At 31.3% G+C, this 12,739-nt stretch overlaps 1 protein-coding gene and 1 long non-coding RNA gene across 2 annotated transcripts; one reads left to right on the top strand and one right to left on the bottom strand.

The window, feature by feature from the left end:
* Positions 1-1,914: 1,914 nt before the first annotated feature.
* On the bottom strand, positions 1,915-5,322 carry LOC107955650 (putative UDP-glucuronate:xylan alpha-glucuronosyltransferase 4). The gene is made up of 2 exons (XM_016891456.2): positions 4,572-5,322; positions 1,915-2,925 (listed from the first exon to the last, which is right to left on the bottom strand). Exons 1-2 carry the CDS (start codon positions 5,320-5,322, stop codon positions 2,015-2,017), a joined length of 1,662 nt encoding a protein of 553 aa, XP_016746945.1. The 3' UTR covers positions 1,915-2,014.
* Positions 5,323-7,761: 2,439 nt separating this feature from the next.
* On the top strand, positions 7,762-11,017 carry LOC107887347 (uncharacterized). Its single transcript, XR_001681153.2, has 5 exons — positions 7,762-8,152; positions 8,225-8,361; positions 8,469-9,834; positions 10,048-10,198; positions 10,339-11,017. It is a non-coding gene; the product is annotated as an uncharacterized lncRNA (long non-coding RNA).
* The last annotated feature ends 1,722 nt before the right edge of the window (positions 11,018-12,739 follow it).

The raw sequence follows: 12,739 nt of genomic DNA, 5'->3' as shown, positions 1-12,739 counted from the left end.
GAAACTTATTTCACTATGCAACCACGTATGGATTCAAATTATACAGGTCAAATGTGGGTGGACGAAGTATTAAATGGGCATGATGATCGTTGCATGAATAGTTTTAGGATGCTAAAAATTATATTTCACAGCTTGTTGCATGATTTGCAAACAAATTATGGCTTAAAGCATGAGAAAGTATCAACGATGGAGAAATTAGCATTATCATTGTACATTCTTGGAAATAGAGAATCAAATTCAAATGCAACAGAGCGATTTCAACGATATGGGGAAACTGTTAGTCGAATTTTTACTGATATGTTGCATATATTTGCTCGAGTGGGAATAGACACGATTAAACCTATTGAAGGTCAATTCGAGGAAGTACCGAACCATATTCGATATGATACAAGATATTGGCCTCACTTTAAGGTAAAATTTACACAAACTTTATATTTTTAAAATATAAATTATTTCTAACTTTTATCTTATTACTTGGATTTATTTTAAAGCATTGTATTGGAGCCATAGATGGAACACACATAAAAGCACGCATTTCGCTTCTTGTCAAATATCTTATATTGGACGGAAAGATAAACCAACTCAAAATATTATGGCAGTTTGTGGTTTCAACATGTGTTTTATTTTTGCATTTCCTGGTTGGGAAGGAACAACACATGGTAATAGAATTTTTTTGCAAGCACTTGGAAAAAAAGAGTTAAAGTTTCCACACCCTCCACTAGGTTGAACTTTAATTTTTTAATTAATCTTTACATAAAAAAATATTAAAATTTTTAATTTATTTTTAAACTTGATATTATGTTTTACTTTTTTGTAGGAAAATATTATCTTGTGGATTCAGGATATCCACAAATGGTAGGTTTTCTAGGTCCATATAGGGGGAAACGATATCATTTACCTGATTTTTGTCGAGGTAATCATCAAGTATCTGGAAAAAAAAAGAAATCTTTAATCATGCCCATTCTTCGTTACGCTCTGTGATTGAACGAACATTTGGAGTGTGGAAAAAAACTGGCCAATATTAAGAGATATTCCAAGTTATTCATTCAACAAGCAAGTTTTAATAGTTATTGCAACAATAGTTTTGCATAATTACATTCGAAGACATGCTTGGTCAAATGATGAAGATTTTCGACAATTTGAGAATATACCCGACATGCCAGTCTCTTTAGGCCATTTTGATAGAGGTAAATCGAGTTCTTCTAATAGTGAAAGTGACCTTGAAATCGCGATATTAAGGGAAACCATTGCAACTAGTTTAATTAATCCATATTTGTAAAAACATTTTGTATCATAACCTAATTTCTAATAATAATGAAACTTGTTATGTCTTATGTTACTATATTTTTATTAAAAATATCCGTTTAGATACTTCAAAATTTGATCCAAGTATAATGTTACTATTTGTGAAAATAATATTTATCATTGTTATAAAAGAATATTTAACTATAAAAAATTAAAAATAATTATCATTTTATCTAATAAATAATTTAAATTGATTATATAATTCATTAAAATATTTATAATAAAATATTGGAAGATACATTTTAATATTTTATTAAATGAATTTATAAATTCACATATTTTAATAATTTTAAAAAAGTAAAATAATTTAAAAAACTTCTATTATATATAAATTCTAATATGGTGTCCTTAATAGTTATTTTTATTCTCACCTCACCGTTACAGTTGCGTTTGAATCTAAACACACATTCCACCGTTGTTTCTAATCTCATATCTAATATCACCGCTACAGTAACTAATCTCACTGTCACTGCTGTTTTTAACCTCACCGGAGGTAAACACACCGCCCATTCAAACTAAGCCTTAGTTTTTTAATTAAAAACTTTAGAATAGTTCAATGACTTAAATGAAAACTTTCAAATAATTTAATAACTTGATGGAATTTGAGACTAATGTGAATAGAAAGTCGATCAACCATTATTTTCAATCCGTCAATCTTAAATTCAAAATATTTCTGATTTTTCCCTTCAAGAATTGGGCACCCTTTTCTTTATTGAACAAGATTGTACTGTCGAGGATCAGTTACACCAATCTTCCAATGTTCATCAGGTAAGCTAAGTTTCTTAGCAATCCTTCTCCATTTCTTTATCCTCCAATTCATATGTGGACTCAACCCACAATATGGCTTCAGTCTCTCAGCCATTTCATCATATACTTGCCACCATTTCTCATGAGCTTTATCACTAGCGAAAACTTGTCTTTCCTTTATATCCCAATTACAATCATAGTCTCTGTAACACATCCATGGCTTCAAACCCAAATAATGAATCGCAGAAAGATCATCAGGTATCTTTTCACGATCTAAACTGTGGTTCCTATCAAAATACTTGAGGAAATTCACTTCGTTAGGCAACCTATGCCACCAAGTGAACACTTCATTTAAAAACCCTTGGTCTCCTCCATTGTATGATCCCACCTTGAAGCTTTTCAACATCAAATCTTCGAAGGTACACAGTGAAGGCTCGATCACCATGATCCCTGAATTGAACAGAGTTCTATCATTTCCAGCAGCTGAAATCTGGGGATAATGGAAGACCCAATCCATGTTTTTGAAAACCAGTAAATCTGAATCAATGAAAACGACTTTGTGATACCATGTTAACAACCAGATTCGGAGCTTGCTGTAATTCCATTCGTTGTATGAACCTTTCTTCGCAAAGGGGCTTCGAATTCGTTCGATTTGTCTTGTTTTCCAGCCGGCAGTTCTTAGGCCTGTTAAGGATCTAGGGGATACGTGTTCATCGTGGAGAAGCAGTAAATCTTTCGTTGAATTGGTTCGAATAATGCTTTGTGCCAAAGCTATGGCGCCACATACATAAGCATCGGAGGAGTGAAGAACTGTTACATATGCTTCCCTGTGATTAAATTGCCTGTTTTTCAGCTTATTTTCCCGTGCATTATCTGTGGAATAAATATAAAACTGTATTACAAAAACAACAATTTAGGTTTTATTTGAAATTTAAATAGCAATTAGTCCAAATCACTAATAATTTGATATGAAATTTTTTATTAAAAATTCAATACTTGAAACTCAAATACGAATCTAATATCTCAAAATTCTCAAGAATTCAGTTCCGCCATTGAACCAAAGTCTGATTAATAACCAACGGAATTTTATTTTAATACAATGCCTAACTCTACCTAAGGATGAAATGAGATAATGGTGCTCACATTCTACTTGAATTTGAATAAAAAAAATTTTAAATTCAATTCGGTATTTGTCGAGCTGAACTCTAGCTTAAGCAACTCAACCTATTGATTGAGTCGAATTCGAGTTTAATAATACTTGATTTGAATGGCTAATAAGTCTTATCGAGCTTTTCATATTTTTTTATATTATTAAATTTTGTTATTGCTCTTAATATATATTATTAATCTTAAACTTAATTATCAAGCTGAGCTTGAACTTGAGTATAGAAATTGTGTATCAAAAAAGAGAGTACAAAAATTAGTAAATAAGTTTAATCGAGCTCGAACTCGAGTAGATTACTTATATTTCGAGCTGAGCTCAAGCTTAAAAACAAATGTCTAATCGAGCTTCGAATTTCAAATCGACCTCAAGCTAAGTAGTATTTGAACTCGACTTAGTTAGATTACACCCTTAATTTTACCCATAACTTTCCCGAATCTTTAAATTGAAGAAAAAACACAATTAAGTGCAATCAACTAAACTAGACTGATCATGATTAATTGATTTCTTTTCTTTCTTTTTTTTTGTGAATTACAATAACAACGTAAAGCTTAAACAACCAACGCGACTAGCGCGACTCGAACCCATGTCATACTTAGAGCGGCGAACACTCTTAACCATCAAACCATCACATGGGATTCATGACTAATGAAAATTTTAAACTGCGTTAATGGTGACTAAGGCATAAAATTAATAGTAATAAAAAAAATCAAATTATGGCAAATTACTAAAGTGAAAGGTACTAAATACTAATTTTAGTGGTTAGAATGAAATTTAAGATTCTAGTTTACAGTGCTATTATTTCAATATTTAAGACAATTTTGTGTATATGAGTTAAGAACAATAAGCTTTAATGAGTAAAAAATTCCAAAAATAAATATAGCAAATCTTGACATTTAATATTTACCTATAAACATGGCAAGGTCAAATATATGCCACCATACCAAAAGTTGTATTACCTTATATGAATTCTCTTTATTTGGTATGATAACTAATTCTCTTTATTTTGAAGTTAAATTTAAATAAAATTGTAATTGAATATTAGCTCGATTGATATTGACATTATTGCTTGTACAAGAGGACATGAGCTCGAGTGTAAAGCGCATTATCCTCTTATTTAAAGGTTGGGGAGAGGCTATAGATAATTTTAGATATTGTATTGAAAAGAATAGGTATTTTATTATGTGAAGAATTATTAATTTAATTAGAGTATCTCAGAAATTAATTGATTAATTTTTAATCAATAGAGCCTATATTTGAATTTATACAATTTAAAACTCTCATAACATGTAATTTTTTTTCAATTTTTTCAAAGAAAAAAAATATTAAACAAAACTAAAAGCAAACTAAAACAAACCTGTTTTTCCAAATGGATAAGCAATTTGGCATGTCCCTGGAGGCATGAGCACCTTTTGTTTCAGCCTCTTCAGCTCAGGCTTATACACCCAATGATCCCCTTCCTTCCTCAACAGATCATCACATCTGAATATCTCCGGCATCGGCCCACAATGGCCGATGAACACCGCGTACACCTCCCGTTTAATGTCCGGCCCTTTGGCACAACCACTCCTTACCAAAAGATTAGCCACCACCAAATTCACTTGTAACCTAAACACATCCCTCATCCCTGCCTCACTTGTCCACCCATCACATGGTACCTTAGCCACCACGACACTAAGGTCCCAATACTCCTCCAGCCGTGGCATGGGGATCTCCGGACACGTCGGCGGTTGCAAGTTTGAGTCTTCATTAATCCAAACAGGAAAAAAATCATTCCATTCTCTTACCTTAGAAACACGATCAAAATGTACACGAACGGTATCAACAAGTGAACCATTTCCATGCACTTCATATTGACTCACTTCTTCATCATTGAGATTAACTAAACCAACCTTGATCTTCTTATCACCGTTACTCTCTTCTTGAATAAGATCAAACCATCTCGGATTTGTAAAAAATTGATTAGGTTGATCTGTTTCGACCTTAAATCTGTTGACAACGTTGTTTTTTGATCCGAAAAATATAAAAAAGATTAACAGTGATAAAGAGAGAAGAATTAGGGAGAGAGTGAAGAGCTTTTGGTTGGAATGAAGGGTTTTGTGAGCCATTTTGGTATAGGGATTCCGCTCTTAACATTCAAATTTATAAGGAAATAAATATGGAAAGGGTTGGTAGTGTTTAGGCAAACGTTTCTATGTGCATGCTTACATAGTGGGTAGACTCTTAACCATCAAGTATTGATGTTGTGCTCCCAACATTTTACATTCTACTATCATGAAACCCCAGAATTTAAAATCATTGTATATTTGATGAATGATAATTTAAATGATAATTTTTTAAAATAGTTTCCATAAAAATAAATTTATTTAAATGATAATCACCGTTGCTAATGGAGAAGGATCGTAGGTTCGAGTATGATGAAACGCATTATCCTCCTATTTACCAGTTGGGGAGGGGCTATGGGTAACACTGGGTATTATGTAAAAAAGAACAGATATTATCAAAACTCATAATGAGATTGTTAAATAAAAAAAATTCATTAGTTAAATTAATATTAAGGTTAGATATATCTTCACAAATTTAATTTTTATACTTTTATTTTCATTAGGCCCTATTTTTCATTTAAAGAGCTTGAAATGAATAAGAATATTATGAAGATTTATCAAATAGATTTCATTGACTCAACTAATAGATGGGTTGAACAATATAAAATATTTTATAAAATATTTAGGTTATATTATTTTTTATTATTTTTTAAAATGTACAATTTTTTTAAAAAATTAAAAATATATTTAATTTTTTTATAATTAATATATACAACTAACCTGTGCATTGCACGGGAAAAGAAACTAATTTTTTTACATTGTATCTTATTGGTCAAAGTCTACTAGGAGTTCCTAGTAAAGTTCATTTTAATTCCTTACTAAAAATTGCTCAAGATTGGTTTTTATACATTAAAATTTTATGCAAATCATAGCAACATTACAATTTGTTGTTAAGTTACTGATAATTTGGACAAAATATATCATACACAATTGATTTACTTATACCCAACCTTTCCCAAAAATATCTATGTAAAAATGCATGGACTTTTTTGGGTTGATTGGGTTTTTTTATGAGTCGGGTTACGAGTAAATCAGTTGGGTATGTAATATTTTGTGTATCTTATTAGAAATCTAATGAAAAATTATAACGGTGTCATGATTTGAATAAAATTTTAATATATAACTATTAATCTAAAGTAATTTTTAGTAAAGGGGCTAAAATGAATTTTATATGATAATATAAGGATTTTTAGTAAACTTTGACGTATCATATTTCAATGATTTTTCATGTTGTATTTATTTAATATCATATTCTAAATAAATAATTTGTACATATTTGTGGGATTGACAGGTAAACTTTAGGTGTTAACATTAGTGGGGTTACCAAATTGGAATTTGGAAAACTGAGCTGTAAAATTTGTTATGAATGATAGTGATATTGGAAAAGAAGAGTATTACTAAGCCATTTGTTCTACAAATGGTAGCTCATAATTCTTGTGGCTGTGGGGAAAAAATTCAAAGATTCGACAAATTAATCATAAATGGAAATCATTTTGCAAGTACGAAATTGAAATATTATGATAATTTTTTGAGGGATTGGTGTGCTTCTACCACATAAAATAATTGTAAAAAAGCGTAACTATTAAAGTAATAATTTAATAGGATTCGCTAATTACAAATATTATTCAAATATGATACAAGTAATTATAATCAATTGCACCCAAATCAATTATTAGACTGTTTTCCATACACCCCCTTGAAATATCAAATAGAAACTAGTTTTACATTAATTAATAACGGTCAACTACACATATAGTCACTTAATTATAAAAAATTTCATTTTAGGCACTCAAAATAAAGAGTTTGTTATTTAAGCATCCAAGTTACACATTTAATCATTTTAGTCAATCTTGTTAAAATCACAAATGACTAGCTGAGGTGACAGTTAAAAAAGGTATAAGAACAAATTTAGTCATCAACTTTTACATATTATATTAATTTAGTGACATGTCAAATGTAGTAGTTAATTCGGGTCAATTCTGCACTTAAAGGAGCTTATTTTCTATACAATTTAGGATTTTATATTATGTTTTTGATAATTAGGTCATAGAATTCAATATTAATAAAATAAGTGTTTTTTAACACATTTTTATAAGTGTTGTGACCCAATAGGCCTACACGGGCCTTATGTTGTGCTAAAATGTTCAATTGAGTGTATAGGATGAAGATATAAAGGCCCAATTGACGTGGAAGTGAGGGACGAGTGATGCACAAGCTTCCTGAGACGTCAAAGCACCAAACAAATGACACAAGGCTGAAATTGGGTATCATGTCACCCCACGCAAAGGGTGTGGCGCGACACAGGTCAACGTCTTGCCCAAGTAATTCGATGCTATTTTCATCCATGCAGTCAAATTTATACAAAGACATAGGACGTACCGAAGACCTAATTTGGGCTACCGACACCTCTATTAATAAGACATTAGGGTATGTTTGGTTGGCATGAATAACTAAACGGTTCCTGACTGATTCAGTGATAAACAGGTATTCCTTAGTTTGGTTCACTGAATCCTTCATTCAACGAATTCACATTCATCCCCACCAGGTATTCCATCTTCTCCCTTAATAGCCAGTCCCCACCAGAACCAAAGAATAGCAATGCAGAGCCTCCACCGAATAAAGAAAAAAACATAACCTCCTATTCTTGCCCTTCACCACTCTCCTTCAGGAAACACCTCAAGCCACCACACCCCATCCCTGTCTCCTCGTTCAAGGATGAGCTATTAATCTGTAATTTCACCAAGAAAAAGAAAACAGAGATAAGGGAGATGAGGAAATCGTTCAAGGATTCTCTCAAGGCTCTTGAAGCTAACATTCATTTCACCAATACCCTGTAATTTTTTCTTTCTTTTCCTATTCCTTGATTTTTTGTAGATGAAATCATGATTTTTTTTTCTTTTTGTAGATAGCAAGGGATTTCAATTTCAGGTTGGGATTGTATCTACAAAGACTACAATATTTTTCTATTCGCTAATTGCTCTATCAATGCATCAGTGATTTCTCTTTGGATTTTTCTCTTGATTTAGGGTTTCTTTTGTTTTGGTAAGTTTAAATTTTCATTTTATCTTTTTTTTTGTTTGTTTTGGGTTTGTGCGTTCATGGCAATTTGTTAAAGCTTTGTTGCTAATTAACTTCCTTTTTCCTTGCAGGTTTTCTTATTTCAAAAGGCTGCAGTGTAATGTTGCTGGAAAGCCCGCAGTGGTCACTCGTGGATTGTACCCTTTTGAAACCAACTTTAATTATTGATAAATCAAGTGTGTATCTGCAAGTGTGTTTTTGACCTATTGAATTTCTTGTTTAGGTAAGAGCAGCAATTAAGGTGAAGGCATAATGTGTAAATCGATTTTTTCTGCTCTAATTCATGTGGATATTCTAGACTTAGTTATAATGGTTCGGTGCTTTTAAGGTTTTTATTTTCTTCTTTTATGGAAAGAGTTAACTGGCTATTCCATATATGAACTTGGTTCTAGCCTTTTAGTCAATTGTAAAATATAAAATAAAAGGGCAGTTTGCTTGGTGATTTAGTTTCTACTGGTGTCTCTTCGATGCAAAACTGAGTCTAGTATGCTATAATTTGATCTCTCTGTAAAAACTGAGTCTAGTATGCTATAATTTGATCTCTCTTTACTTGATGCAGATGCTCTACTTTATGATCAAGAGCATATATTTTTTTTCTCTTTGAATGTTGAAATTGATTTACTTGGATCTATAGTTTATTTCCTGGTGAAAGTTCTCTAGTTCATACAATCAGAGTTTCTGTGTTTTAGTGAATTTTTATGAGTTCTTGACATAGTAGTAAAAGTTTTCAATCCTTAAATTTAACTCTTTAAAAGATTCTTATTGAAAAATATATGAAACCTTTTAAAGATTGAGTTTTTCAGCATCTCTAATGGTTAAAACAAAGAATAAGACAAAAAATAACTTTTTAAAAGAATTCTTACATTTAGAAGTGAAAGCACAGGGGCTTGTTTATATATGAAGTTCTATGTTGTTTCTGTACCATGGTCCAGTGGTAATATTCAAAAGATTGAACTATCACATGTTATCTTATAAGGTCTAGTGCATAGTTGATGCATATTATTATACAATCAATCATCTTATTTTGCCCTTTTAGCTGATTTGTTGCTTATGATTGATTTCATAGCTATATAATTGTTGTTCAAAAGATCTTATCAATTATCAGTTCTTTGCTTCTAAATCTGGCCTCTAGTTTTTTGTTATCTAATGACACTTATATCTGTTAACTTTTAAAGTTTATACAAAAATGATGTGATGTTTTACTAGTTAAGCGCAAGGACTAAACATAGGATTAGGAATCTTAGGTGAGCTATTAATCTGTCACGGTCGTTGGGTGAGTTGTGGTTTTATTTCCAATCGATTATTTGGATATTTCACATGAATGATCTGTCATTTATCACATGTCCTTGTTTTGAGCTTCTAAAATCTAAGCAGTAGAAGGAGCTTAAGTGGGATTTCAGGTGCGAGGCAAGGTTTTAGCAAGATGGAGAGATCAAGGTACTGTTCCTTGCCTTTTAAGGAACTATATAATTAAAAGACTTTAATGAGTTGCATATTACTTGTTTCACTTAATTGTTTACTTTTCAAATTCTGATAAATATTTTACTTATCTTGAATATTTTAGCCGGAGACAGACATTTGTTTTACCTGTACTATAACGATTAGTACTTTGGTTGGTTTTACATGAGGGCCCTCCTCTTGTTACTGCAGGAACCGTAACGTACATATTCACTAGGAAGGTGATTAGTACTACACGCGTAGGGCACTCAGGATAGATTTGTCTATGTTGCAGGAGGGTGAAAGCGGAGTAGAGTTTATTCCTTTTTTATTCAATTGACCTAATATTTGCTTCACAAGAAAGGTATTTTCATGGAAGCAATTGCTGAATGACAGTTGTACTCTTTATTCCTATTTTAGCTTCCTTTTTCAGCGTGCCTTTATTCTTTTCTTCTGTAAATCCATTTCTGTTCTTGAACATGATATAAGGTTGGTGCTTCTTAGGTGATAACTTCGAGTACCAGAGAAGAAACTTAATTCCGAGTGCTTTCCACTGTTGATATGGTTATATAGAATAACAGTCGTAGGAAGGTTGGAAAATGGCTTTTGTTTCAGAGGAAGAAAAAGCTGAGGATTACCTTTTCAAGATTCTACTAGTTAGTGATTTAGCTGTTGGGATATCAAATTTACTTGCTAGATTTGCTAGGAATGAGTTCTACCCAAATTCAAAGTCAACCATAGAAGTAGAGTTTCAAAGTTAGAAGTTAGATATAAATGGGAACAAAGTTAAGGCACAGATGTGGATAATGCTTACAAGAACAGAGTGGATATACCTTAACATATGTTCGTATCTGAATTAGGTTCATCAAGCAGGATTGAGAGGTGAAAAGATCGATGTTGTTGTTAAGGTAAGTCCCCTTGAAAATAATTTTAAAACCTCACATGTCTATGTGATTTTGACCATTCAAGTTTATGGCAAGTGCAATATTCGGGAATCTGGGATCTTATGATGACCGACATCCGTAACTTACAAGCATTTGCACTATACATTCACAAGAATGATGTCAAATTTGATCTGTTTTTCGTTAGCAAGGAAATGGAAAAAAAGGTATTTGTATTCACACTGATGTTCCTTGCAAAACACATCTATCCTTCTTTTATGAATTTTTCAAATTTATGTAAATTGAGAGTATCGTTCCACTTGGGTTTGGATTTCTTTTTTCTTCTGCATGTCGTTAATTATTTATCCTTTGTGCTGTCAAGATTGGATATGAGTTTGACTTTCTAAGAGAAGCCAATGCCATGGAGAGAATTTGTTATTTCTTATACGAGAATAACATAAAGAACTATAAGTTTTTTATTAACATAAAATGAGGAATGGCTTTTGAGACAAAGGATTGCGGATCTCAGCTCCTTCTGTATTTATATCAAGTTTTCTTCATGTTTTTGAATAACATAAAGAACTATGAGTTTTTATTTTTTATTTCACATATGAAAAGAACTAATGTTACTAAAATTTAGTAATTTTTATGTAAAATTTGAAGGTTTTTATTTCACCAAAAGATTGCTATAAATAATTAATTGTTGTTATCATGTTATTATAAAGGATAAAATAAAATATAAAAAATATGTTTTCTATTAAAATTGACTATTAAAATAAAATGTTATTAGAGGATTATCATATCGTATGTTAAACTCATTTTTATATTGGCGATTGTGACCTAAGAGAACAAGTGAGAGGCTAGATTAAAGCAAATATATTAGGCATCGAAATATTTTTAATAATAATGTTATATTAAAATTATTATTAAATATTATTAATAATTATATTAATAATGTTATTAAATTATATATTATTTTATTAAATTGTATTTAATAATAATTATGCTAAAATATGATTAAATTATTTATTTTTATTTTTATTAAAATATATTGAACAATAATCTTATTAAAATTTAATAACAATAATCATCTATTTACAAAAATTCTGCTAAGGGTACTTTGGTCATTTAAGTCTTTTTCCTTATACTATTACAACATCTATTCCATTCAACCAAACACAAGAATTCTATTACAGCTCTATTCAATTCCATTCAACCAAACAATTGAATTACTGATTACAGCTCTATTCCATTACAACTATATTCCATTACAACTCTATTCAATTACAGCCCTATTCCATTACAGTGAACCAAACGTACCGTAGGGGTTTAATGTAACTAAGTTGTCCTAGACGCCTTAAAAAAACCTAGTAGTTTAGGAGTAGGATTTAAATTATTCTTCTTTCGGTTTTTCATGACGCTTTTGTTTTTCCTCTTGAAATCAATTTTGATCCAAGAGTTTGTCTATTTAATTCATGTGTTTCAGTTCACTACATAAGAAGGCACTTCACTAACTTCTTCTCACTCTTTTTGCCCCTATTGGATTTGACACGACGCATGATTGAACCAAGCTTTATAGACTCTTTTTCTGGCTCATCATCCTCTTTGATGACAAAAAACACGGTTTGCTTCGAACAGTCCCTTACTATATATGCGGACCGCCACATAAAAAAACATTTTATCTCGCTCTTCTTTTCCTTTGGGTTGTTGAGTTTCCCATTCCCATTTTGTGTCCCATTGCCACCATTACTGTTGCTATATTCAACTCGTCCTTCTTCATTTTCCCCACTATCGCTCTTCTCAATTGGGCTTGGAAGACTTGAACTTGTCTTTTCACAGAACAAGCTCAATTAAGGACTCTACCATTATCATGGCTTTGGACAGTTCTTGGACCCTTCGATGTTCCAATTCATGTTTCACCCACGACTTCAACCTATCCATGAAATAGAAGAAAGTTTCTTTCTCACTCAGATCATTTATTTAGAGCATCAGTTTACTAAACTTCTTCACATACTCCCGAATTA

Source organism: Gossypium hirsutum, chromosome A11, assembly GCF_007990345.1.
Source record: "Gossypium hirsutum isolate 1008001.06 chromosome A11, Gossypium_hirsutum_v2.1, whole genome shotgun sequence".
Classification (NCBI taxonomy): Eukaryota; Viridiplantae; Streptophyta; class Magnoliopsida; order Malvales; family Malvaceae; genus Gossypium; species Gossypium hirsutum.
The sequence above is the reverse complement of the archived record's forward strand: the minus strand, read 5'-3'. Positions and strand labels throughout refer to the sequence as shown.